Source organism: Pollachius pollachius, assembly GCF_949987615.1.
Source record: "Pollachius pollachius genome assembly, chromosome: 11".
NCBI classification, from domain to species: domain Eukaryota; kingdom Metazoa; phylum Chordata; class Actinopteri; order Gadiformes; family Gadidae; genus Pollachius; species Pollachius pollachius.
In genome coordinates, this window is record NC_136944.1 from 23,900,614 (window position 1) to 23,928,146 (window position 27,533).

General features: G+C 54.7%; 3 protein-coding genes across 3 annotated transcripts in view; 1 reads left to right on the top strand and 2 right to left on the bottom strand.

Moving 5' to 3' along the window:
- Nucleotides 1–8,628, bottom strand: part of LOC307082625 (aconitate hydratase, mitochondrial-like) — a gene marked incomplete at its 3' end in the record, with an annotated part of 12,619 nt that extends 3,991 nt beyond the window's left edge. Inside the window, exons 1-14 of the mRNA XM_079746250.1 lie at nt 8,580–8,628; nt 7,332–7,474; nt 6,647–6,905; nt 6,367–6,459; nt 6,056–6,214; nt 5,706–5,856; nt 5,178–5,282; nt 4,580–4,671; nt 4,253–4,358; nt 2,716–2,873; nt 2,031–2,104; nt 1,500–1,611; nt 1,041–1,223; nt 145–240 (exon numbers count right to left, since the gene is read on the bottom strand). Of these exons, the coding sequence (XP_079602376.1) occupies nt 145–240; nt 1,041–1,223; nt 1,500–1,611; nt 2,031–2,104; nt 2,716–2,873; nt 4,253–4,358; nt 4,580–4,671; nt 5,178–5,282; nt 5,706–5,856; nt 6,056–6,214; nt 6,367–6,459; nt 6,647–6,905; nt 7,332–7,474; nt 8,580–8,615 (1,767 nt within the window). The 5' untranslated portion in view covers nt 8,616–8,628. The remainder of the gene's footprint in view (nt 1–144; nt 241–1,040; nt 1,224–1,499; nt 1,612–2,030; nt 2,105–2,715; nt 2,874–4,252; nt 4,359–4,579; nt 4,672–5,177; nt 5,283–5,705; nt 5,857–6,055; nt 6,215–6,366; nt 6,460–6,646; nt 6,906–7,331; nt 7,475–8,579) is intronic.
- Nucleotides 8,629–10,111: 1,483 nt separating this feature from the next.
- On the top strand, nt 10,112–15,060 carry tob2 (transducer of ERBB2, 2). Its single transcript, XM_079746452.1, has 2 exons — nt 10,112–10,241; nt 11,666–15,060. Exon 2 carries the CDS (start codon nt 11,958–11,960, stop codon nt 13,185–13,187), a length of 1,230 nt encoding a protein of 409 aa, XP_079602578.1. The 5' UTR covers nt 10,112–10,241; nt 11,666–11,957; the 3' UTR covers nt 13,188–15,060.
- Nucleotides 15,061–17,486: 2,426 nt separating this feature from the next.
- On the bottom strand, nt 17,487–21,984 carry tefb (TEF transcription factor, PAR bZIP family member b). The gene is made up of 3 exons (XM_079745698.1): nt 21,243–21,984; nt 20,911–21,128; nt 17,487–20,257 (listed from the first exon to the last, which is right to left on the bottom strand). Exons 1-3 carry the CDS (start codon nt 21,919–21,921, stop codon nt 20,042–20,044), a joined length of 1,113 nt encoding a protein of 370 aa, XP_079601824.1. The 5' UTR covers nt 21,922–21,984; the 3' UTR covers nt 17,487–20,041.
- Nucleotides 21,985–27,533: the final 5,549 nt, after the last annotated feature.

Consider the following 27,533-nt stretch of genomic DNA (forward strand, 5'->3'; position numbering starts at 1 on the left):
CTTGATCAGCACCCTGACCCCCCCTCACCTTGATCAGCACCCTGACCCCCCCCATCACCTTGATCAGCACCCTGACCCCCCCCCACCTTGATCAGCACCCTGACCCCCCCTCACCTTGATCAGCACCCTGACCCCCCCCCTCACCTTGATCAGCACCCTGAGCTCCTCCAGGTCCGTTCCGCTCCAGCGTTGGAACGGCTCCAGAAGCTGGAGGCGGTTACTGGAGGGGCTGACGTCCACCTGGAGGACAGACAGACACATGAGACAGACAGACGGACGCATGAGAGGACAGACAGACGGATGAGGGGACAGACAGATACATGAGACAGACAGACGCATCAGGGGACAGACAGACACATGAGGGGACAGACAGACGCATCAGGGGACAGACAGACACATGAGGGGACAGACAGATGCATGAGGGGACAGACAGACGGACAGACGCATGAGGGGACAGACAAACACATGAGACAGACGGGACAGACAGACACATGAGAGGACAGACAGACACATGAGGGGACAGACAGACAGACACAGCAGGGGACAGACAGACGCATGAGGGGACAGACAGACACACGAGGGGACAGACAGACAGACGCATGAGAGGACAACAGACGGATGAGGGGACAGACAGACACAGGAGGGGACAGACAGACGCATGAGGGGACAGACAGACACATGAGGGGACAGACAGACAGACAAACGCATGAGGGGACAGACAGACGCATGAGGGGACAGACAGACGGACGCATGAGAGGACAACAGACGGATGAGGGGACAGACAGACGCATTGGATAGTCGGACGCATGAGGTGACAGACGGACACATGAGGGAACAGACGGACGCTTGAGAGGACAGAGAGACGCATGGGGAGTCAGAGAGACGCCTCACCGCTACCACGCCCCGGTTACCATGGAGACCCCTGCCTCGTGTCCCTGACCAATCAGCTGATACCGCGCCCACTTATGTCCCGCCCCTCCCCAGCAGAGCTCCCTGCTCTGTCCCAGGCCTTGGTAGGTGGGGGGAGGGGGGGGTCTCACCTTGACGCTAGACCCCTGGGAGGGGGGCTGCTGGTAGGTGTCCTGGCCCGGGTCGAAGTCCCGGGACGGCAGCTCGTCTCCGCTGGGCGGCTGCAGCCTGAACTTCTCCCCGTTGGCCGCCGTCAGGAAGTCCGTCTCCGGGTTGAAGTCCAGCGTGCCGGCGATGGCCATCGCCGTGACGACCTGGGGGACGGACAGGATGTCATTTAAAACAAAATGAGCCTCGGGGGAGGGGCCTCAGCCCAGAGGGGAGGGGCTCCCCTCGGGGGAGGGGCCTCAGCCCAGATGGGCGGGGCTCACCTCGGCGGAGGGGCCTCAGTCCTGAGGGGCGGGGCTCCCCTCGGGGGAGGGACCTCAGACCTGAGGGTGGGGGGACCTCACCTCACGGGAGGGGCCTCAGCCCAGAGGGGCGGGGCACCCCTCGGGGGAGGGGCCTCAGTCCTGAGGGGCGGGCCTTACCTCGGGGGAGGTGACGAAGGCGTGCGTGGCGGGGTTTGCGTCGTTCCGGCCGGTGAAGTTGCGGTTGTAGGACGTGACGATGGTGTTCTTCTCTCCCTTCTTCACGTCCTTCCTGAGGATGGAGACAGGTTCAGCTCGGTGTCTCTCAGGTCACTGCTATACTCAGTGAGAAGCGTCATCAAACACGATTGGTTCCAGCTACCAGGAACAAATCAGCAGGAGTCTAACATGAGCGGACTCTTTAGGGTTCATTGCACTGATTGGTTACTCCTTAACTGGTGTGGGATCAGCAGTCCTACAGTATTACGGTGGACACTGTGTTAAAGTTAACCAGAGCTTTGGCCACCAGTCTGTGTTCGCCTCCTCGCTTAACAACAAACATGAAGCGAGAGAGGGGCGCGTAACACAGGGACTTTACATTATGAATGGAAAGTCGGATTTGTGGGACTGCTCTTTCAACCAATCCAAGGACAACGACCTTACACGTGGACATTATCACTATAATGTGTATTCTAAAGGGGGCCCTCCCACCTGTCCCACTGGCCGATGCAGGGCCCGCACGCGTTGGCCAGCACCACCCCGCCAACGTCCCTCAGGATCTGGGCCTGGAGAGGAGGGGAGAAGGGCCCTTATCACTACACCTTCATAGAAGGGCCCTTATCACTACACCTTCATAGAAGGGCCCTTATCACTACACCTTCATAGAAGGGCCCCTATCACTACACCTTCATAGAAGGGCCCTTATCACTACACCTTCATAGAAGGGCCCCTATCACTACACCTTCATAGAAGGGCCCCTATCACTACACCTTCATAGAAGGGCCCTTATCACTACACCTTCATAGAAGGGCCCTTATCACTACACCTTCATAGAAGGGCCCTTATCACTAAACCTTCATAGAAGGGCCCCTTATCACTACACCTTCATAGAAGGGCCCCTTATCACTCTACACCTTCATAGAAGGGCCCCTTATCACTCTACACCTTCATAAGGAGAGGACGGGAGAGGGGCCCCTTATCTGTGTATCTCTCTTTCTTGTATCTCTGTACCTATCTCTCTATCTTGTATCCCTCTATCTGTGTATCTCTTTATCTTGTATCTCTGTATCTTGTATCCCTCTATCTTGTATCTCTCTATCTTGTATCCCTCTATCTTGTATCTCTCTATCTTGTATCTCTGTATCTGGTATCCAGCTCCTCGCGGTCCATCACTCACGTATCCGTCCCTCTCGATGGTGGCCCTGATCTGCTCCGACCCCGGGGTCACCGTGAACTCCGACCTGCAGCGGAGCCCTTTGTCCAGCGCCTGCTTGGCCAGCGACGCCGCCCGGCCCATGTCCTCGTAGCTGGAGTTGGTGCAGCTGCCGATCAGACCTGCACCGGACCGGGTACCAGAGAGGGAGTCAGGGTACCAGAGAGGAGGGAGTCAGGGTACCAGAGAGGGAGTCAGGGTACCAGAGAGGAGGGAGTCAGGGTACCAGAGAGGAGGGAGTCAGGGTACCAGAGAGGAGGGAGTCAGGGTACCAGAGAGGAGGGAGTCAGGGTACCAGAGAGGAGGGAGTCAGGGTACCAGAGAGGGAGTCAGGGTACCAGAGAGGGAGTCAGGGTACCAGAGAGGAGGGAGTCAGGGTACCAGAGAGGAGGGAGTCAGGGTACCAGAGAGGAGGGAGTCAGGGTACCAGAGAGGAGGGAGTCAGGGTACCAGAGAGGGAGTCAGGGTACCAGAGAGGAGGGAGTCAGGGTACCAGAGAGGAGGGAGTCAGGGTACCAGAGAGGAGGGAGTCAGGGTACCAGAGAGGAGGGAGTCAGGGTACCAGAGAGGGAGTCAGGGTACCAGAGAGGAGGGAGTCAGGGTACCAGAGAGGAGGGAGTCAGGGTACCAGAGAGGGAGTCAGGGTACCAGAGAGGAGGGAGTCAGGGTACCAGAGAGGGAGTCAGGGTACCAGAGAGGGAGTCAGGGTACCAGAGAGGAGGGAGTCAGGGTACCAGAGAGGGAGTCAGGGTACCAGAGAGGGAGTCAGGGTTCCAGAGAGGAGGGAGTCAGGGTACCAGAGAGGAGGGAGTCAGGGTACCAGAGAGGAGGGAGTCAGGGTACCAGAGAGGGAGTCAGGGTACCAGAGAGGAGGGAGTCAGGGTACCAGAGAGGAGGGAGTCAGGGTACCAGAGAGGAGGGAGTCAGGGTACCAGAGGAGGGAGTCAGGGTACCAGAGAGGGAGTCAGGGTACCAGAGAGGAGGGAGTCAGGGTACCAGAGAGGAGGGAGTCAGGGTACCAGAGAGGAGGGAGTCAGGGTACCAGAGAGGAGGGAGTCAGTGTACCAGAGGGAGTCAGGGTACCAGAGAGGGAGTCAGGGTACCAGAGAGGAGGGAGTCAGGGTACCAGAGAGGGAGTCAGGGTACCAGAGAGGGAGTCAGGGTACCAGAGAGGGAGTCAGGGTACCAGAATAATAATAATAATACAATAAATATTATTTATCGCTGTAAGTCACCACAGACAAAAGCATCTGCTAAACGATGTTTCTCTGCCCCTAAAGCCAGTCAGCGGCCACAGTGACCAGTCGTCTGCTTGGTCCTCCTGGCCCCCACTCCCTTTAGAGGAGCGGCTCATTGTGTTCCACTTCACTGTTCCGGGTCTGCAGCGCTCAGTGGGACCACGCGGCCGCAGTGCTGAGCTCATCTGGGCCAGCAGACCCATCACGTGTCCCAGGCAGAGGGCTTCAGAGGTAACCTGAGAGGCTCCGGGAGAAACACTTACCCACTTTAACCTCCAGGGGCCAGTCGTTCTTCTTAGCCGTGGCCCCGATCTCGGAGACAGGGTGGGCCCAGTCCGGGGTGAAGGGCCCGTTGATGTGGGGCTTCAGCTGGTCACCGGGGAGGGGAGGGAGACGGTAGACTTTAGGTTATCTCTTTCACGTTTTGGTTTGTCTTTTCAGAAGAACCAAACCCTTTTCCATAAAGCACCTTACATGTCAGGCCACAGCCAATCAAACCAATCCTAGGATCTAAATGGGGTCCCCCAAGGGACCTCGATGAGCCCTAGTGTATTAGTGGACCCCCAGGGCCCCCCGGGGAGCGGACCCACCTCACTCAGGTTGATCTCCACCACCTGGTCGTACTCACAGCCCTCGTCTGGGACCAGGTCCTGGTGGAAGGCGTCGGCCACCGCAGAGATCTCTGAGAACCAGGGCACAGGAACCACCATTTTAGAATCCAGAGTCATGGGGATTTACAGCGGATCAAGAAATGATTGGTTTATATTCCTTATAAAGCAATAATGAAAGGGTTCTAAAGAAATAGATGATCAAGGGAGGCAGAGAGGGGGAGACAAAGAGGGGGAGATGAAGAGAGAGAGAGAGAGAGAGAGAGAGAGAGAGAGAGAGAGAGAGAGAGAGATAGATGAAGAGAGATGAAGAGAGAGAGAGAGAGAGAGGGAGAGAGAGAGAGAAAGAGAGAGAGCGCGAGCGAGAGAGAGAGCGATGAAGAGAGAGCGAGAGAGACAGAGCGAGAGCGAGATGGAGAGAGAGAGAGAGAGAGAGAGAGAGAGAGAGAGAGAGAGAGAGAGAGAGAGAGAGAGAGAGAGAGAGAGAGAGATGAAGAGAGAGAGAGAGATAGATGAAGAGAGATGAAGAGAGAGAGAGAGATCGAGAGCGAGGGAGAGAGAGAGAGGATCCCGGACTGACCCCTGCGGCCAGTCTTCTCCAGGTAGGTCCTCATGCGGTGGTTGTACGGGAACACCGAGGTGGTGGCTCCGATTTCAGCGCCCATGTTGCAGATGGTGGCCATCCCTGGTGACAGTCAGGGCAACGGGGGGTCACATGCAAACGAACAAACAGAGCACTTGCTCCCTATCACTTGCTCCCTATCACTTGATCCCTATCACTTGCTCCCTTTGTTCTTGCAGGATCTGGTTGGAGGTTAATCAAACAAATCTCCTCGTCTGAGAAAAGCCATCAGATTCCACAGGTGATTCTGTCCCTTTCCAACAAAACGATTTTGTGTTCTCCACCTTCCTCGGGCGCCACCAGGGTTTTACTGAGTTATATAAGACCACCGCTCTCTGAGCACCGCCACGAACCGGTCGGACCAGTGCAACCTTTCTGGGAGAGGCCTTTTCAGCTCCACCGTAAGAAACAGAGTGCGCCCTCAGAGGTCAGAGGTCAGAGGTCGGAGGTCAGGCGGCCCTCCCCAGGAGGCTGCGGCCCCCTCACCTGTGCAGGAGATGGAGTCGACCCCGGGGCCGTGGTACTCCACGATGGCCCCCGTGCCCCCCTTCACCGTCAGGATGCCGGCCACCTTCAGGATCACGTCCTTGGGGGAGGTCCAGCCGGAGAGGCTGCCGGTGAGCTTCACCCCGATCACCTGAAACAGAGAACCTGGCAGTCAGCGAGGGGACGGCAACGGATCAGTATACAGGTTTAATACGTTAACACTTTTATATTTAGGAATATTAAAATTAAAACAGTGTTGCTTGTTTTCTTCCCATTGTGGCGTAAGCTAGCGTAGCCTAGCTTAGCATAGAATAGCCTAGCTTAGTCTAGTCTAGCCTAGCATCGCTCACGTTGGGACACTTGAGCTCCCAGGGGATGTCGGCCATGACGTCCACGGCGTCGGCCCCGCCCACCCCGATGCAGATGGCGCCCAGGCCACCGCCATTGGGCGTGTGGGAGTCGGTCCCAATCAGCAGCACGCCGGGGTAGGCGTAGTTCTCCAGGATGATCTGAAGCAACACACAGACGCACAGGAGGGATACTACCATACCTTCAGGAACTTAAAAATAAAAGATGACTAAAAAGGTAAGAGTGGAGGAATGTTCGAGGACAGGTTTGATCCGGCGGGTCGCTGTCGGGCTGAATGAAGTCCTGACGGTACCTGGTGGATGATCCCCGACCCGGGCTTCCAGAAGCCAACTCCATATTTGGCTCCGGCAGTTGCCAGGAAGTTGTAGACTTCTTTGTTTACATCCTGGTTCAAAAGAAAAGGGGAGGAGTTACTAACATCCTTTTATTTGCCCCACCTCTTCTCCATTGGTAATTTAGTCAATGAAACTAGCCCCGCCTCCTCAATGAAACTAGCCCCGCCTCCTCAATGAAACTAGCCCCGCCTCCTCAATGAAACTAGCCCCTCCTCCCTCCAGCCCCCCCCCCCTCACCTTGGCCCTCTGCAGGTCCTTGTCCGCCCCGGTCTGGGCCTCGATCAGGTGGTCACAGTGGATGGTGGAGGGCACGGCGACGCGAGGCAGCCCGCTGCTGATGAACTGCAGCATGGCCATCTGGGCGGTGGCGTCCTGCATGGCCACGCGGTCCGGCCGCAGCCGCAGGTAGGTGCGGCCCCGCTCGATCTCCTGGCCCGCCGGGTCGTCCAGGTGGCCGTACACGATCTTCTCCGACAGCGTGAGCGGCCGGCCCAGCCTGCGGACAGACGGACGCGTGTGAGCGGTGTTGATCCAGGAGCTTCCACCGTCAACATGTCAACTAAAGAAGGCTCGGACAAGGTCCTGCTTTTTAATTTTTTATTCATGAGATTGACAGGGACAGTAGTTATGACATTTTTAAACGTGCCAGTGTCTACAGTTATTAAATCATTGCATTCTCTCGTGTCACTTCTTATCATTGAAAAGCAGCTCCAATCCCCCCACTCAGATGGGAGGCTAATTCAGTGTCTGGATGACTGCGGTGTGATCGGAAACCGATCTGTGCTGACCTTTAACTACAGTGGACAGAGAGTCCAGCGACCCTGAGGAGTCAGGGCTCTGAATGTCAAGGCCGGCCTTACTTATGTGCACGTGACACACAGACACACAGACACACACACACACAGCGAAGGCAGCTGCTGACCTCTTGCGAACGATGCCAATGTTCTTGCTCATCTTCTCGTAGTTGACGAAGGAGTCAGGTTCGAAGCGGCTCATGGACACCTGAGCCCTAGCCCTAAGGGCCGCGGCGAGGTGGACCCTCCGGGCCCCGGTCCCGAGGGCCGTCTTGGAGGGGAGAGGAGGGGAGGACGTTAGGGGCCATTAACACACTCCCTGGGATTAGGGGAGGTTAGGGGCCTTAAACACACTCACTGGGATTAGGGGAGGTTAGGGGCTTTAAACACACTCACTGGGATTAGGGGAGGTTAGGGGCCTTAAACACACTCACTGGGATTAGGGGAGGTTAGGGCCCTTAAACACACTCCCTGGGATTAGGGGACGTTAGGGGCCTTAAACACACTTCCTGGGATTAGGGGACGTTAGGGGCCTTAAACACACTCCCTGGGATTAGGGGAGGTTAGGGGCCTTAAACACACTCCCTGGGATTAGGGGAGGTTAGGGGCCTTAAACACACTCCCTGGGATTAGGGGACGTTAGGGCCCTTAAACACACTCTCTGGGTTTAGGGGCGGCTGAAGCGACACTATTCTACAGTATGACATTCCACTGGTCAGATTGTGTGATTTAATTGAACCAGTCTTTCTCCAATAAGATCTATAACAAGATACCCTTCAAAGAAGGAACACAGATGCCTTATCTTTTTCGAATAGTGGTGAATACATTTACATTGCTCTCAAAATATATAAAAAGAAAAACTAAATTGATAGCAGTTAATTTCCATGTATATATATATATATACATATATATATATGGGCATGCTTTGAGCCCAACTCTAAAGATACGCGGACAGGTGCTCCACCACTGACAGACATAAAGCAGCAGCCCGTCCTGCTGTGGGGGTCCGGTCGGTCTCTGGAACAGCTCAATCACTGTCGGTGCCGCTGCTCTTCAAGTCACCTTGCGGTCACCTTGCTAACAGCTCGACCATCGGGACCGCGGACTACCGGGATCTGGGTCGACTAGGATACAGATCGTTATTTAATCGACAGTGTCGTTGTTCTGGCCGCCCTATGGACAGGATGGAGTGGTTCCCAGTCGACGATAACAACTGCGACACTGGGACCTGTAGACGGCGCATGTCCCCTAAATCTCCCTGAGGTCGCCGATACGGCCGAGGATCAACATGTGACGCTAACCCTTCTTATCTGAACTCAGGTGTCGGATGCCAACACGTAAAAAGGCATTTATGATACAGAATTATAATTTCTTACCCGTAGCCTAGTGACAGTCAAACAGTAATACGCCATTTTGTTCCCTGACGATGAGTCGCCGTTTTGTGACGTAAGGTGTTATAATAATAACACAGTGTCGGCCATGATTGTAGTTCTTCTGCTCTGAAACTATTCAAACCGTTAAAACCTTTACAATAGAGTCTGTCAAGTCAACTTTTAATGTAAAGGTCTACTTTATACAATACATAGGCCTACTATTAATATGAATGTATCATATATAATTTGCATTCATAAACGACAGTTTGGTTGTTGTTTCCGTTCATTTTCTTCTTAATGAAGACATAAACGTTCACATACTATTTATTCCCTAATGATGCGGTTTCAAGTTACAGGCCTGCAACCAGTGTATTATAACAGGACAGCCTATGCTACATACGTTCATTGACGTTCTAGTTTAGTGCGAGTCTAAGAATAATTATAATAAAAATAAATGCATATGTTTAGTTTTAAGAAGAAGTATTCTCTGATCTCATTCAGCTGACCACTCATTACCACGAAATGTGATATAATGTATTAAAACTCTATAAAATCCCTAATCTGACGGACATTGAAAATTTACTATAACATGCAATTCGGGATTCTAATTTATTTTCTGGAAACGTGCATTAAATCATTAGAACAAGATGAACCAACATATTCATCATAAACATATTTATTCCACTGATCCAAACCAACATGTGAAAAGTAGGCAAAAGAGCAGCCGATCATTTAGGCTACAAACACATTACTGCAGCTGATCAGAAGGAATGCTCGTTCGGTTTGACTGAAACGTTTTAACTGGAGTGTCGTTATTGTTGTAAGTATTGTTATTATCTTATTTTTCTTTATTATTATTAATTATTAATATTATTTCTTTCTTTCTATTTTTTCCTTTTTCTTTTCTTCCTATGTCTCATTTTCAAGCCATAATAAGTTGCCTATGATCATTACCTGACATTATTATAACACATTATTTAGCAGCAGACCTCATTACCCACAAGCCCTGCTGACTGTCTGTTTCCTGGCCTTGCTGACTGGTCACCGCGGCCCAATAAACGCAGGGCCCTCCCTTATCTCAGCCAATGGAGTCTCTGTTGCTATCACCACTTATATTTTTAGCAATGGCTCAGCCTCACATGGAACTACAAATATCCTTACGCCAAATAAAATAGGTCTGTTATTGCTGGTGGGAGCATATTTTAAAATATGTTAATGTAAAGGATGCCATCTCTAAATACGCCCCCAGTATTTGTGCACACGTCTTTAAGCGCTTTTATCCCCTCAAATAACATGATCATTGTAATACATAGCATTTTTGATTTTTCCAAATGTGCACATTTTCCCAACACCCCGGGAGTTGCTTTAGCAGACAGTCACGAAGGTAAACAGCAGAGCTATAGGAGACACATCACAGCCAGATATAACGTCCAGAAAGTAGTTCCTCGGCTGGCTCGTCACTGCTGGGGGTGTGTGCGCATCAAGCTGTATAAATACGCCGGGTTGTCAAACAGTAAAGTTTGATCTGGACGCGCCACGCAGCAGGCTGTGAGCCCGTGCCCCGAAGAACGACTGGAGTTCAGACCTCAAACATCTGAAGACATTGAGCACTTCCAATAGGCGCAGTCACAAGGGAGACAGAGAACCTACTCACTCTTAATACCAGTAAGTAGAATTGAACGTTTACCCAGGCACCTGCTCCAGAATGTATTATTTATAGAGATTGTCATCCCCAAAGTAGGTTATGTAATCAGACTGTCTGCTGGTACCTCCTAGCAGGCGCTCTGCCGTCAAACTGGAATCTCAATAAAAGTCTGTTTTATTTAATTGTCGCCCCACCATTAACGGAGTGTGTGTTTTTCCTGTTGTTTCTGTAGCAGATGGAGAGTTTTGCCCTTTCCATTAGTGCACATTGTGGTTGACATGCATGAGAGCAGAGTCCAGCAAACAGTATCTTCAATGACCTTATGTTTGAACATTGTTCTGTAGTGACAATGCGTTTTAGTTTTCTGATATAGAGTTAATCCCCAAATGGTCTGTGCGTTCACGAGTTAAATTCCTATTGCAATGCCAGTGAAACTGTGTGTGTGTGTGTGTGTGTGTGTGTGTGTGTGTGTGTGTGTGTGTGTGTGTGTGTGTGTGTGTGTGTGTGTGTGTGTGTGTGTGTGTGTGTGTGTGTGTGTGTGTGTGTGTGTGTGTGTGTGTGTGTGTGTGTGTGTGTGTGTGGATCATCAAAGCCAGTCCTATGTGCCCGGTAGTGCTGTATTATGATCCTATATCGTTGTATCTGACGCCAGTCTCTGTGTATCTCCGGTTGTCCTGACAATGAATCTAGTTTTATTATCAGGTTAAAGTGTGTAGCTACTCGGCCATTTGCTGCTGGACCGCCATATGTTGTTATAATGTCGTGTCAGGCCTTTGTTTGAAGTCCGCTTCGGGTTAGATGACATTGGGTGACATTGGACCCGGTTCTGTTCTGTAGAGATTGTAAGTTAAGGCTCCGGGCTCCGTGGCGTAGTTGGATTGTTCTGGAGCGTCTCGGATGTAAACCTAGCCTGACGCTCGGGTCTGCTTAGTGTATGAAGTCGTTGATTCGGTAATTCCGGTTTTCATATTGGTTGAGATGGAGATGATTGTGTTTGCTGGTGAAGCCCACCTGCCAGGGGAGAAGATGTGGGCGAATTGTTTATGTTTATGGCAGGTGGGGGGGCCGCGGACACACGCGGCGCGGTGACGCGCCCAGTACTGCATGGTGGGAAACTGTGTTCCATAGGTCCTCCAGCCCTTCTGCCATTTTACATTCCGCCTCTCAGTTATCATCACCTCATACGTCCAGTTTCCTCCCGCGTGAAGGATGAGAAGTGGTGCTTCGGTTCCGACGCTTCTGGCGGACTCTCACCCGGTTCAGATTAACGGGAGCACGACATCAGATCATCTGCCACATGCTTAGAGAGTGAGAGAGGGACGACTTGAGACTACAAATCGTTTCATCTGTTCCAAGTCCTGTCATAAAAGGGGAGTGTTTGATCCGTGAAAGAATTTTCGTGCCTCCGCCTAAATCTGCTTCGTTATTTTGTTTTTTCTTACAGTTGAAACTTGACACCGTTGTCTGCAGAGCCGTCCAATCAGGAGCCTTCAGAGGGACTCCGCTGACCCCCTACACACAGAGCCCCACCATGGTGGCAGCACACGTTTTGTACACTTTATAAACCCAGGCCCCCTGCATATGTCCCTGTGTTGATGGCCCGCTTTGAACACGGCCCCCTTTACTGTTAAAGCAAAACAACAAAACCAGGCGCCATCTTGTAGCGTGTACCCTCTGGTAGCCCCGCCCTCTGGTAGCCCCGCCCTCCGGTAGCCCCGCCCTCCGGTAGCGGCGCCATGCTCCTGGAGGTGAAGGTGGCGCTGAACTTCATCGTGTCCTACCTGTACAACAAGCTGCCGCGGCGCCGAGCCGACCTGTTCGGGGAGGAGCTGGAACGCCTCCTGGTGGCGCGCTTCGAGGGCCACTGGTACCCCGAGGCCCCGCTGCGCGGCTCCGCCTTCCGCTGCCTGCACCTGGGGGCCCCCCGGGACCCGGTGGTGGAGCTGGCGGCGCGGCGCAGCGGCCTGGACACGGAGGAGGTCCGCGCCAACGTCCCGGCGGAGCTCAGCATCTGGGTGGACCCCTACGAGGTGTCCTACCAGATCGGGGAGCAGGGCTCCCTGAAGGTGCTGTACCTGGAGGACCCCCCGGGGCCGGGCGGGGGGGCGGAGCGGGGGGAGCCGCCGGGGGACGGGGCCCCGGGGGACGGGGCCCCGGGGGACGGGGGCCCCGACGAGGCCCGGAGCCTGGGCTTCAACCCCGACGCCCAGGTTTTCGTCCCGGTCGGCGGGCGGTCGTCCCCCGTGCTGCTGGGCTCCCTGTCGCCCCCGCCCGCCCCCCCGCCCGGCCCCGCCCTCTTCAGCTACCCCGGCACCCCCACCGCGCACTCCTCCAACCCCTCCACCCCCTCCCCGCCCCTGGGGGTGCTGTCCTACCTGCCCCCCCCCCAGCAGCCCCCCGGGGCCCCGGGACGGCCCCCCCTCCAGCCCATCACCTTCACCACCGCCAGCTTCGCCGCCACCAAGTTCGGCTCCACCAAGATGAAGAAGAGCAGCGCGGCCGGCCCCGGGGCCCCCGGGGGCCCGGGCGGCGCCGGGGGCGTTGCCGTGGTAGCTGTGCCCCCTCAGAGGATTCTGTCGCGGTCCCCGCCCGCCGTCCTCCCCCCCGCCGAGCTGCTGAAGCACAAGCCCCTGGCCCTGGCCCTGCACGCGCTGGGGGGCCCCGCCCCGCCCAGCCAGCTGTCGCCCAACGCCAAAGAGTTCGTGTTCCCCGGCTCTCCGGGGGCCCTGTACTTTGAGGTGGACCCCCAGCCCATGGCCAGCCCCTTCCAGCCCCCACCCCACCTCAACGCCCACCCCGGCTATGACCCCTTCGCCCGCCCGGCCGCGCCCGGCCCCGGGGCAGGGCTCCTGGGGGCCGGCGGGGGGCTGACCTACGGGGAGAAGCCCCCCTTCGGGGAGGGTCTGGGGGGGTACAACCTGCAGTACCCCCCCCAGTCCTTCCAGCCCGTGGTGCTCGCCAACTAGCCCTGAGGAGGACGAGGAGGAGGAGGAGGAGGAGGAGGACGGCGATGGTGGTGATGAAGACCGTTCCTCCAGTGGGGTTGGGCCTACGATAGAGCGACGCCAGATGATTCGTTTTTTACTTTCGAGGTTTTTGTTTGTGACGGCGTGGGATTAGTTGAACTCCAGAGAGGCTCTGCTCCTCTCTGTTGGACAGAGGATCCTTCTTTCCTTCCTCCCTGCGGTTCCTCCACCCTGAGTGTCAGCGTGGAGGAGGTCTGGAGCAGGGCAACACGGAACGGCCTCCATCTTAGTTTGAAGTTTTTGTTTTTGCACTCTTACAGCGAGGAAGGACCTTTGCCAAGTCCTGCAGTAGACGGACGGCCGTGGAGAGCTCAGCACTTTACACTGCAATCTGCTTTGCCCCAGTTAGTGTGTGTGTGCGTGTGTGTGTGTGTGTGTGTGTGTGTGTGTGTGGCAGAGCAACCTCTGGTGGAGGCAGATGTTTCCCTCCTTCAAACCCGGAGCACGTTTTCAGGCTGAAGCCAAACGCAGCTCTCCTCTCTCCTCCTCTCCTCCTCTGGCTCCTGGTTGTTGTTGTTGCAGTATTATCTTGGTGTCAGTGCAGAGGATCCAAACGAATGTTCTCCGGTTCCTCGTGGAACAGCTTGTGATCCGTGTGGCCAGGTGCACGTGATTGGTCGGCTGCCATCAGGAGGGGACAGGCAGCCCATACACTCGGAATGCCCTTCCGAGCCACCCAGCACTTTATATTATTAGAACCCGGGGGCATTGTTGAGGGGGGGGGGGGTTCATCATGCTCACCCCATTCCGTCGGCACGGTAACGGAACATTCTGATAGCGGTCTTGAGACGCAAAAGGTGCGCTGGATTCGTCTTGCGGTGCCGTCCTATGACGGCGGGGTCGCGGCCATCCCGTCTGTAGGTTCCGTGAAGTGAATGTTTTCTAGATCCACGCTTTAGACGTCCTGGTACGGGCCCCCCCCCCAGCTGGGCTCCCACGGCCCCAGGCCCGAGCCCGGGTCGTCCGCATGCAGTACTGCAGCGTCGGGCTCCAGACGCACAGGCGTACGGACATACCGCAGCGAGGGAAGAGGTTTATTTTATTTTTTGCATTTGATCGCACGTTACTTCAAAACGTTTCTAGATTTTTTCTTTTCATTTTTCCAGCAGAATTAAATACATTTGTAAGTAAATGATTCAAATATGACTCTAGGAATTAGAAAAAAGTTGTTATTTTCAGATTCTTTGTTTAATTTCTTATGAGCTGAGGTTATTTTTACAGAAGAATAACGTGAATATATGCAAGTTCAGATGAACATGACGATGTATAGAATAAAGTGTTGAATGTGTTGAACCTTGTACATCGTGTGTCTAATAAAGACGGGTAAATGTATTCATTAAGATGTTGTCCTTGGACAGGTTCAGAAGTGAATGTTTACATGAGTTGGTTTTGGAAGAGTCTGCAATCCTCACTTTTCTGAAGAGTCTTCTCAGTGCTCTGTCTCCTGATTCCATACATTTAAACCAAAAAACTGACCCCACATTTTAAAGTTTCTAAATCACACCGTATCTCTTTCAATGGAACTGTTGGCTCTGCGTACATTCATGCGTATTTCATATTTGTTCTATTCATCATTGGTATTAAATGTCCTGTTCTACAAACATACTTTATCCTCCGTTACCAGGCCTCTCTGTGCCCATTGGCTGAGCTCCAGAGTCACAGCAGCTCATTGTTCTCGGTCTTCACCCCCCCGCTCACTCTGACACTTTAATAACACCTCCTCGGCTCCTCCAGCTCTGTGTTTAATAAGATAGCCATACCCCCCCACGAGCTCTGAGCGGCTAGCTGATCCCCCAGCCGAGGGACAGGCCATAATACTAGGAGTCCAGAGGAGTCCTCTTCTGTGGTCTGGACCAGGACCAGGCCACGAGGTGGGGTGGGTCCGGGGGGGGGATCAGAACCCAGGGGGTCTGTCTGAGACGTGGACTGGCTTCAAGGGAAATGCTTGTTTTAGTTCATTTTTTATATAAATTGTTGCATAAAATGTACTGAAGAATTTCTGTCCACCCAAAAACAAACGTCATATTGTCCAAGTGTGTTTTAATTTCCTTGTGGTAAAAGATGGTTCGGGGGGGTCGTCGGACTCACTTGGAACACGTGATGAACTTAACGGTATTCGTGGCAATGTGGACCGGCTCTACTTCAGTTTGTCTGTGCTGGTTGGCAGCTTTATGAGTCGTTGCATATAGTGTATCGGGAATTAAATGTGTGGAACATATTTGGTTGTCCTCTGCTCACAATAATCAAAAGAGCCGCTTGGCTAATCTCTAAACCAGGATACTCTGCAATCAGGTTCAAATTTACTGACGTGGGGGAAATATGAATTTTGTATTCTGGTGTTTTTTGCCTCACATCTAAACGTGTTTTATTTTGCACTTTGGAATATTTGTTTTAAAATAAAAACTTTATTTTATATGTAAACTCTTAACATTTAAATGTAAATGGAATAAACTGAAAGTCCAGATGATAAATATATATATAGATAGTGTTTTCTTTTTTGCCTGTATTTTGTTATCCTTCCTCCCCTTTTGTATCGGACCTGTAAACCCTAGTAGATGTATAACGAGTCTTTCACTAATGACATGCAATGACCTGTTGTCTGTGCTGCCCCTTCGCTCAGGGGGCGTGACTACTGCAGTTTCTTATCCAATCAGATTCCTTTTTTAAGTTTGTAATAAAAAAGCAAATGGCAAAAAGAAGCATGTGAAACAATAACTGTCTCTTGTCTTCCTTTAGTCCGTTAGAGAGGGAGAGAGGGGGAGGGAGGGAGAGAGAGAGCGAGGGGGAGAGAGAAGCCGCAGCCAGCTCCACCTCCCAGTCCATCTGCGTGGCCGGTCTCCCGTATGTTGTTGTGGGAACACGCTGTTTGACGGCAGCCCAACATGGCCCCGTTAAGGAGGAACACAAGGTGATGTTTGATCAATAATTAGGGCAAATGAGGATTCAGATAGAAACATCCAGCAGACGGCCCTCACAGAAGACATTACCCTAATATTACATCATGGAGGAGACGTTGATCTGTGTGCGTGTGTATCTGGTGTGTGAAAGCAGCTTGGCCAGAACCACCGTGTGTGTACGTTGCTGCCTACACATTGACATGCATGACTGTCCTCCTCCTCCTCCTCCTCCTCCTCCATCTCCGCTCACTGCATCAACATCAACACCCCCAAGATACTCATCACAACCTCTCTCTCTCTCACTCTCCCTCCCTCTCTCTGTCTCTCTCTCTCTCTCTCGCTCTCCCTCGCTCTCTCTGTCTCTCTCTCTTTCTCTCCCTCTCTCCCTCCCTCTCTCTCTCTCTCTCTCCCTCCCTCCCCCACAGCTTCTCCTACACCCCCCCCCCCCCCCCCCCCCCCCTTTGTGCTGCTCTCCCTGGTTTATCCTTCACCTCCAACCTCTCAGTACCAGCCCCCCACCACACACACACACACACACACACACACACACACACACACATCCACACGCCCACACGCACACACACACCGCAGCCGGTTCGGTCTTCGGTGAGCTGGGCTCTTGTGTTGACAACCCCCCATCACCCTCATCCGTCATGTAATGTCTCTCCAGCCCCCCTCTTCCCCCCCCCCCCCCCTGCCGACCAGCAGCGCTCCGGCCTGTGAGCTGGTGCGTTACGCAACGCCGCTCCCCAGTGCGAGGAGGAAGCGCTGATTACGCAACCGCTCTCCGCTCCTGAATACTGATGAGGGCGGAGGAAGGACAGGAGACCAAAGACGCGCCGACGGCGCTGCGACCGGCCGGGCCGCGCGTCGCCAGGCCGCGCGGCCCGGGGCGGCCGCAGGGTGAGGGACGCCCGTCTGTGCAGTAAGTGCCCCGGAAAGGAGGACTCTATTGTACCACAGCTTTCACTCCCACCACCCGCTTTCTCTCTCTGTGTGAATCTGTTTGTGTGTCTGTGCCTCTGTTTGTGTGTGTGTGTGTGTGTGTGTGTGCGAGTTTCTGTGTGTGTGTGTGTGTGTGTGTGTGTCTGTGTGTGTGTGCGTGTCTCTCATCGTTCTCCCGGATCGGCTGCCAGCTGCTGGCTGCTCAGACAAGGTCAGCAGAGACTCACGTTTCATCTGACTTTATTGAATATGCACGAGACAGAACCAGTAGGACACGCTGGTTCTGTACCGGAGAGGACCAGTAAAGAACCACAACACAAATGCACATTTCTCTTCCATATAAAATTTGATAAAACAATACCTCACAAAGAAAAGTGTACAAATGTATTTCCTATATTTCTCATATATATATATGTATCTTGTGTAAGTATTATGGCTATTCTGAGTAGTGGTGTATTTGCTACGGATGCTGTTGATAGTGTAGTCTTGAGTTCAGTGCTGTTGGCTCTGGGCCGCTCGGAGCGTCTGCAGAACACGTTCCGTTACTAAGAGGTTCCCTCCAGCGTTCCCCGCCAGACACCACCCCCACGAGGAGGTCCATGAGAAACTAACGTCACTTCTTAAAAAAATATCTCAGATATGCAGAACGTCCACTAGACACGTCCAGTGGACCTTCACACAGATCAATAATCCATAACCAATAGAAAATCAATCCCACACAGTGATCAAATATGTCTCTCCCAGAAGGAGAGTTTCTTCAACAGAGCCATAATATACGCCGACGATCAATGCAGCAAACATGTGAAATACAACATCCACAACTCCATGGGATAATTCTACATAAGTACACTTGGTGTGAGATACACAGGACACAGAGTCACCACTTTACTGGGTGTCATGCAGTAGAATCCCAACCCAGAGGATTTTTAAACTGGAAGCACAAATTACTTGGGGGGGATACAGATTATTGTTATTGCCACAAGTACCTTTTTGAACTTTTACTGTTTTCAATAAATACATAAGGTGGCTGATGACGATCAGACACCGGTCGATAAGGAGATGCCGCTGTAACAGTCCTGATGTAGAGGTCACAGACTCCCCCCCCCCAGGACACCTCCCAGTTCTCATCTGTAAAACTACGACTGCAGGGAGTCCCAAGCCTGCTCTCTTCACCCTGCCCCACCCTGTTTACACCGTCAACACACCAACCCCAGCGGAGGCGATGTGTGTTTGACGTCGGAGTACTGGAACGGATAAGGGATGCATGAGGTAAATATGACCCTTCTCTGACCTCGGTATACAGAATACAATACAACAAACCATTTGTAACAACTACAAATCCATTTTTTCATATCTAAATAAATTCTGAAAAACACAGTTCCTTATTAAATTCCCTGCGTTGTCATTTCTTTTTGGAGCATTATTCCATAGAGGAAAGACGCAACAATGAGTCATTGTGTTTGTAAGTAAACACATATAGCATTAGCATTAACACAATGAGACATTATGTTATAAAACATCAGCATTAACACAATGAGACATTATGTTATAAAACATACATCAGCATTAACACAATGAGACGTTATGTTATGAACTATCAGCATTAAAACAACCATCGTCGGGAGACTGCATGACGATAAACATCTGACTTTGAGAAGCCTGGATCTGTTCTCCAGATATGAGGAGGATGGAGGCAGGATATGACCTAATCATTTATTTACATTGACACATCTTTGGCCAGAAATACAACATCCAGCCTCCCCTGGCGGCACTAGCTCTAGCGACCTCTACTTGCAGTGTGCAGTAAAATAAACCAGCGACAGGTGAAGCCTCCCTCCATCTTTGAGGTCAAATCCCCAAACGTCTGCTTCTGCAACAGGCCTACAAACACCAACCGCCCCTCTAAAGTATCTCTCTCTGTATGAGTTTAAAGTATCTCTCTCTGTATGAGTTTAAAGTATCTCTCTCTGTATGAGTTGATTAAGATCCTGTTGGAGACTCTCGAAGCTAGTTTGAGTTTAGTAAATAAATTTATATATAAAAACAAAAGAGCATTAAAGTAAAGGTTCAAACATGCTTTTTTTCTCTTCTTGTTTGCTGCTTGTTAGTTTCCACTCACAAGAACAAACACGACACCCCCACTATGATGAGCCACCAACCCCTGTGCGCCAGGACTGGTTATTACTGGTTATTACTGGTTATGACTGTATTGGTGGAGTGCAGAACAGGGTAAACGAGCACACCCACACCCATGTGGTGCCCAGTAAATGTACTGAGAGAGCTGCTTGAAAGAGCTTTTGGTCGTTTCAACACGAAAGGAAGAACTGTGATGTCAATACCTTGCACCTGTTCCTATAAACTCTCTCTCTCTCTCTCTCTCTCTCTCTCTCTCTCTCTCTCTCTCTCTCTCTCTCTCTCTCTCTCTCTCTCTCTCTCTCTATTTGGTCGGCCCTTCTCCTGGTTCGGACAATAATGTAAAAAGACCAAGCACTTGCATGTCCCTCATCTTGGAGAGCACAGAGAGGTGTGTGTGTGTGTGTGTGTGTGTGTGTGTGTGTGTGTGTGTGTGTGTGTGTGTGTGTGTGTGTGTGGCTCTCTTCAGCAGACAGCTTGATGAATACTATGAGTTCTAGAGCGTAGAAATGACTTCCCAGAATGCGTCCTGTACCGGGGGCCCGGCCACCACCAAGGGGCCCTTCCCCCGGGGGCCCCGCCCTGCGTGGCCCCACCTCCATGCAGCCGTCGCTACCGGCGACCGCCTCCCCCCCGCCGCCGGTCCACCGGCCGCTGAATCGATTCTGGCCCTCAGGTGGTGGTCTTCATCATCCTCATCGTCGGTTGAGGGAGGAGGGGGAGGGGGCGCGGGGGGGGGGGGGGGGAGGAGGCGGTGGAAGGGAAGCAAAAAAGAAAGGAGTCCTGCCGTGTGGTGACTTCCTGTCCGGGGGGCGGGGCCTACAGCGGGCCGTAGCGCGCCTGGTAGCGCGCCACCGAGCTCCGGCAGCGGCCACAGTCGCGCCGCAGCTCGGCCACCTGCTGCCGCAGCGCGGCGTTCTCCCGCTCCAGGAAGGAGGCGCGCACCGTGATCTGGTTCTCCTTCAGCCGCCGAGCGTCCCGGGAGCGCTTGGCCGCCACGTTGTTCTTCTTCCTGCGGGACCAGTACTTATCGTCCTGGGGAGACGGGGGGGGGGGTGCGGGGGTTAGTGTATATACACAACAGGCGGGTGAGACAGGTGGGCGGGTGAGAGGTGAGACAGGACAGGTGACACAGGGGAGAGAGGTGAGACAGGTGGGTCAGGAGCGGGTACATGCAGTAGCAGGTGTTTGACCTCCAGAGGGCGCCCTCCACCAGGGTGGAGTCAGTACCGGGGCCTACTCTCTGTTCCCCTCCAGCCCGGTCCTCCCCTCCCAGTCCGGTCCTCCCCTCCCAGTCCGGTCCTCCCCTCCCAGTCCGGTCCTCCCCTCCCAGTCCCCTCCAGTCCGGTCCTCCCCTCCCAGTCCGGTCCTCCCCTCCCAGTCCGGTCCTCCCCTCCCAGTCCGGTCCTCCCCTCCCAGTCCCCTCCAGTCCGGTCCTCCCCTCCCAGTCCGGTCCTCCCCTCCCAGTCCGGTCCTCCCCTCCCAGTCCCCTCCAGTCCGGTCCTCCCCTCCCAGTCCGGTCCTCCCCTCCCAGTCCGGTCCTCCCCTCCCAGTCCGGTCCTCCCCTCCCAGTACCCTCCGAGTCCGGTCCTCCCCTCCCAGTCCCCTCCCAGTCCGGTCCTCCCCTCCCAGCCCTCCCATCCCTCCCAGTCCTCCCAGTCCTCCCAGTCCTCCCAGTGCGGGCCTACCTTCTGCTCGTCGGGGACGTACACCTTGCGGGCCTTCTTGATCATGGGCTGGGGCTTCAGCTCCTCCGAGGAGAAGCGGTGCTTGCGGGGGTTGAAGAGCGCCCCCCCCGGCACGCTGGACAGGACCAGGTCCGTGGGGTCCGGCTGGAACTGGACCTCCACCTCCAGGGCCTCGGGGTCCAGGGCCTCGGGGTCCGGGTCCCGGACCACCCGGCGCCCTGCGGACCACAACCAGGACGGGGTCAGCACCGGGACCGCAGCTCGTTAGGGCTGGACCAATCAGAGGGCTGCTCTGGTTAGGGTCTCCTGTCTGCAAACATGAACACACTGACCTGCTTTCCTCCTCTTGACCACCGCTGGCTCCTCCTCCTCTTCCTCCTCTTCCTCCTCCTCTGCTCCCTCCTCTTCCTCCTCCTCTTCCTCGTCTCCCCCTCCCTCCTCCTCCTCCTCCTCCTCCTCCTCCTCTTCCAGTTTGACGGGCAGGAGGGGGGTGGTGGTCTGCGGCAACTCCTGGGCGGAGCCGACCGGAGGCGGGGCCCGGGGGGAGGGTCGGGAGGGGGGTGACGTGGAGGCGGCGGCGGATGCAGCATCATCAGCGGTCGCCATCGTCACGGCAACGGTGGCGGTACCGTTGGCGACTGCCTCAGCATCCTCAGCGCTATGTGTAGTCGTAGCAACCGCCTGGGAGAAACACTTCTTGTGGGGGTCGCCGCCGGGGTCCCCCGGGGTCACCTGGGGGTCCACGGGGGTCCCAGTCTCCACGGTGACGGGGACAGGGGTCCTGGTCTCCACGGTGATGGGGGTCCCGGTCTTCACGGTGACGGGGAATCCGGACTCTAAGGTGACGGGGGTCCCGGTCTCCACAGTGACGGGGATGGGGGTCCCGGTCTCCACGGTGACGGGTGTCCCGGTCTCCACGGTGACGGGGGTCCTGGTCTCCACGGTGACGGGGGTCCTGGTCTCCACGGTGACGGGGATGCCGTTCTCCAGCAGGAACTCGTCCAGGTCCATGTACTCCAGGTGGAAGGTCTCCCCGTCGTAGGGGATGGTCCGCTCCCAGATGGCCGGGGTCAGGGAGGCCGACACGCCCCCTCCGCCTGCTCCTCCTCCAGCCCCTCCCCCCCCCGCTGAGACTCCGCCCGGCCCGGCCCCTGGGCGCTCCCCCCCGACCCTGGAGGAGGAGGAGGAGGAGGAGCAGAGCTTCTCCTTCCCCATGTCTGGTGGGAGAGAGGGGAGGGTGTTAGTTGGGTCTAGGGTCTAGGGTCTGGGGGTCTAGGGTCTAGGGTCTAGGTCTAGGGTCTAGAGGTCTAGGGTCTAGGGTCTAGAGGTCTAGGGTCTAGGGTCTAGAGGTCTAGGGTCTAGGGTCTAGGGTCTAGAGGTCTAGGGTCTAGAGGTCTAGGGTCTAGGGTCTACAGGTCTGGGGGTCTAGGGTCTAGAGGTCTAGGGTCTAGGGTCTAGGGTCTAGGGTCTGGGGGTCTAGGGTCTAGGGTCTAGAGGTCTAGGGTCTAGAGGTCTAGGGTCTGGGGGTCTAGAGGTCTAGGGTCTAGGGTCTAGGGTCTAGAGGTCTAGGGTCTAGAGGTCTAGGGTCTAGGGTCTAGAGGTCTAGGGTCTAGAGGTCTAGGGTCTAGGGTCTAGAGGTCTAGGGTCTAGGGTCTAGGGTCTGGGGGTCTAGGGTCTAGAGGTCTAGGGTCTAGGGTCTAGAGGTCTAGGGTCTAGGGTCTAGGGTCTGGGGGTCTAGGGTCTAGAGGTCTAGGGTCTAGAGGTCTAGGGTCTAGGGTCTAGGGTCTGGGGGTCTAGGGTCTAGAGGTCTAGGGTCTGGGGGTCTAGGGTCTAGGGTCTAGAGGTCTAGGGTCTAGGGTCTAGGGTCTAGGGTCTAGAGGTCTAGGGTCTAGGGTCTAGAGGTCTAGGGTCTAGAGGTCTAGGGTCTAGGGTCTAGGGGTCTAGGGTCTGGGGTCTAGGGTCTAGGGTCTAGGGTCTAGAGGTCTAGGGTCTAGAGGTCTAGGGTCTAGAGGTCTAGGGTCTAGGGTCTAGAGGTCTAGGGTCTAGGGTCTAGGGTCTAGGGTCTGGGGGTCTAGAGGTCTAGGGTCTAGAGGTCTAGGGTCTAGGGTCTAGAGGTCTAGGGTCTGGGGGTCTAGGGTCTAGAGGTCTAGGGTCTAGAGGTCTAGGGTCTAGAGGTCTAGGGTCTAGGGTCTAGGGTCTGGGGGTCTAGGGTCTAGAGGTCTAGGGTCTAGAGGTCTAGGGTCTAGGGTCTAGGGTCTGGGGGTCTAGGGTCTAGAGGTCTAGGGTCTGGGGGTCTAGGGTCTAGGGTCTAGAGGTCTAGGGTCTAGGGTCTAGAGGTCTAGGGTCTAGAGGTCTAGGGTCTAGGGGTCTAGGGTCTAGGGTCTAGGGTCTAGAGGTCTAGGGTCTAGAGGTCTAGGGTCTAGGGTCTAGAGGTCTAGGGTCTAGAGGTCTAGGGTCTGGGGGTCTAGGGTCTAGAGGTCTAGGGTCTAGAGGTCTAGGGTCTAGGGTCTAGGGTCTAGGGTCTGGGGGTCTAGGGGTCTAGGGTCTAGCGGTCTAGGGTCTAGGGTCTAGAGGTCTAGGGTCTAGGGGTCTAGGGTCTAGGGTCTAGAGGTCTAGGGTCTAGGGTCTAGGGTCTAGGGTCTAGAGGTCTAGGGTCTAGGGTCTAGAGGTCTAGGGTCTAGGGTCTAGAGGTCTAGGGTCTAGGGTCTAGGGGTCTAGGGTCTGGGGTCTAGGGTCTAGGGTCTAGAGGTCTAGGGTCTAGAGGTCTAGGGTCTAGAGGTCTTGGGGTTTGGGGGTCTGGGGGTCTAGGGTCTAGAGGTCTAGGGTCTAGGGTCTACAGGTCTGGGGGTCTAGGGTCTAGAGGTCTAGGGTCTAGGGTCTAGGGTCTAGGGTCTGGGGGTCTAGGGTCTAGGGTTTAGAGGTCTAGGGTCTAGAGGTCTAGGGTCTGGGGGTCTAGAGGTCTAGGGTCTAGGGTCTAGGGTCTAGAGGTCTAGGGTCTAGAGGTCTAGGGTCTAGGGTCTAGAGGTCTAGGGTCTAGAGGTCTAGGGTCTAGGGTCTAGAGGTCTAGGGTCTAGGGTCTAGGGTCTGGGGGTCTAGGGTCTAGAGGTCTAGGGTCTAGGGTCTAGAGGTCTAGGGTCTAGGGTCTAGGGTCTGGGGGTCTAGGGTCTAGAGGTCTAGGGTCTAGAGGTCTAGGGTCTAGGGTCTAGGGTCTGGGGGTCTAGGGTCTAGAGGTCTAGGGTCTGGGGGTCTAGGGTCTAGGGTCTAGAGGTCTAGGGTCTAGGGTCTAGAGGTCTAGGGTCTAGGGTCTAGAGGTCTAGGGTCTAGAGGTCTAGGGTCTAGGGTCTAGGGGTCTAGGGTCTGGGGTCTAGGGTCTAGGGTCTAGGGTCTAGAGGTCTAGGGTCTAGAGGTCTAGGGTCTAGAGGTCTAGGGTCTAGGGTCTAGAGGTCTAGGGTCTAGGGTCTAGGGTCTAGGGTCTGGGGGTCTAGAGGTCTAGGGTCTAGAGGTCTAGGGTCTAGGGTCTAGAGGTCTAGGGTCTGGGGGTCTAGGGTCTAGAGGTCTAGGGTCTAGAGGTCTAGGGTCTAGAGGTCTAGGGTCTAGGGTCTAGGGTCTGGGGGTCTAGGGTCTAGAGGTCTAGGGTCTAGAGGTCTAGGGTCTAGGGTCTAGGGTCTGGGGGTCTAGGGTCTAGAGGTCTAGGGTCTGGGGGTCTAGGGTCTAGGGTCTAGAGGTCTAGGGTCTAGGGTCTAGAGGTCTAGGGTCTAGAGGTCTAGGGTCTAGGGGTCTAGGGTCTAGGGTCTAGGGTCTAGAGGTCTAGGGTCTAGAGGTCTAGGGTCTAGGGTCTAGAGGTCTAGGGTCTAGAGGTCTAGGGTCTGGGGGTCTAGGGTCTAGAGGTCTAGGGTCTAGAGGTCTAGGGTCTAGGGTCTAGGGTCTAGGGTCTGGGGGTCTAGGGGTCTAGGGTCTAGCGGTCTAGGGTCTAGGGTCTAGAGGTCTAGGGTCTAGGGGTCTAGGGTCTAGGGTCTAGAGGTCTAGGGTCTAGGGTCTAGGGTCTAGGGTCTAGAGGTCTAGGGTCTAGGGTCTAGAGGTCTAGGGTCTAGGGTCTAGAGGTCTAGGGTCTAGGGTCTAGGGGTCTAGGGTCTGGGGTCTAGGGTCTAGGGTCTAGAGGTCTGGTGGTCTAGAGGTCTAGGGTCTAGAGGTCTTGGGGTTTGGGGGTCTGGGGGTCTAGGGTCTAGAGGTCTAGGGTCTAGGGTCTAGGGTCTAGAGGTCTAGGGTCTAGGGTCTAGAGGTCTAGGGTCTAGGGTCTAGGGTCTAGAGGTCTGGGGGTCTAGAGGTCTAGGGGTCTGGGGTCTGGGGGTCTAGGGTCTAGAGGTCTAGAGGTCTAGGGGTCTGGGGGTCTAGGGTCTGGGGGTCTGGGGTCTAGGGTCTAGAGGTCTGGGGGTCTGGGGTCTAGGGTCTAGAGGTCTGGGGGTCTGGGGGTCTAGAGGTCTGGAGGTCTGGGGGTCTAGGGTCTAGAGGTCTGGAGGTCTGGGGGTCTAGGGTCTAGAGGTCTGGGGGTCTAGGGTCTGGGGGTCTGGGGTCTAGGGTCTAGAGGTCTGGGGGTCTGGGGTCTAGGGTCTAGAGGTCTGGGGGTCTGGGGGTCTAGAGGTCTGGAGGTCTGGGGGTCTAGGGTCTAGAGGTCTGGGGGTCTAGGGTCTGGGGGTCTGGGGGTCACACACGTGCACAGGGAGGGAGTAAGATAGAGGATAAGTTGGTTTTCAGGAAGGGCGCACGAGAGAACAATTGACGTTCAATAAATACATCAAATGATTGAGACAATAAGGTCCGAGGTGGAGTCCGCCAATCAGAACCGAAGTGCGAGGCAGTGAGACGGGCGGTCGGAGTGAGACAGGCGGTCGGAGTGAGACAGACAGCCCGTGTCACCGAGTGGCAGCGCAATGTAAACAAAAGGGAGGAGGAGGGTGAGACGGGGATCCGGACGGACGTGCACCCGCATGCACGGCCCAAAACACAGCGCGCACGTTAAACATTTGGAACGGATCACTGAAAAACAACGCTTGATGCAAAGCCAATGAAATGATTGACGTGCACGGAGTTTACCGCTCGACTGTCCTCTTCTAGAGCGAAGGGGATAGAACGAGAACTTTTTGTTCTTTTCCTCTTGTTGCAGAGAATCTCTCTCTCGCTCTCTCGCTCTCTCGCTCTCTCTCTCTCTCTCTCTCTCTCTCTCTCTCTCTCTCTCTCTCTCTCTCTCTCGTTTTTGATGCAAACCCAAACAAAACATGTATATCCTGCTGTCGGCCTGCTCGAAATCCCGACAACAATCGGAGTGCGTGAGCGTCTCCGGTCCCCAGCCGGTATGTTCTGACGGTAATCGCCGTGTTTATTACCGTATCGCGTCTTACCGTCGTCGCATTCCACCAGGATGCTTGGCGGAGGGATGTCTAGGATCTTCTTCAACACGAAGGGAACGGCGGGTTTCTGTGGAGCCGCGCTACTCTGTCGGAGCGCCATGGCGAGCGACGCTTTACCGGACATCATCCCGGGTCTGGCGGGCCGACGTTAAGTTAAACTACAGTGGACGTTAAACACGCGCTGTCGGGTGTATCCTTAGGTCTGCTCGCGCCTCCTCATCCACGCTTGGGAGTCAAAACAACAGAAGTACCGCGAGCCGCCAGCCTCAGCACCCGCCGAGAGGAGCGTGCATATTAATGAGCTGTGAGCCACGCCTCCTGGGGACATCCTACACGCTGATTGGCTGGAAGTGTATACTCTATTAATATGTATTGGGCGATCAATCCCCGGCCCAGGGGGGGGTTCCTGCTCGTGACGGCTCTGCGGCCGCCCATTGGCCGCTGCGGTCCCCAGACAGACAGACAGACAGACAGACAGACAGACAGACAGAAGGAACAGAGCTCCGGTCTCGGGACGGACGCACTGACAAAGTGTGAGCGGTCCGTTTGTTGACCATGTTTACACAGACGCAGTGGGGGTATGTACACCTGTGTAGTATAGCCTACCGCTACTGTTTGTGTCTCTGAACCCCGCAGAGTGACGCTCTGTTGAGGCGGACCGCGTGCAGCGGACCAGTCCCGCACAGACACACGCGCTCCGTGGCCCAACACGTGCCGCCGCCCCCTCACGTGAGGCACGCAGCGTGATGGGCGTGGACGAGGTTCTGAACAGAGGAGAGCGCGCCCCCGGATCAGCGGGGGCGCGCGGCGCACTAAACGCGTCGCTACGGTTTCACTCGATTCGTTAACGGAACCTCGAGGGTTTACCTCAAACACACGCGCCGTTTAACAGTCCGTGTTGTTGGATTCTTCTGCATGACATACGTGAACGCGTGAGAGGATGTGGATCACACGTGAACGCGCTTGTTTTACCAAAACAGTGTCACGTTTTCACGCACGCGCAGGCTGAGCTGCTGGCACGCGCATGGCGGGGTGTTTTTATTCAGCAGGATGCAGACTGTAGGAACACAATGTCCTGACACCTCCACCTCCGTGGTTCTGTCACCGCACCGCGGAACCGGGTTTGACTCCGCGGTGGAACCGGATCTCAAAATGGCACGACAACACAATTCATGCATGATGAAAATATTATTTTCTCTTGCGTGACTCGTCCAGACC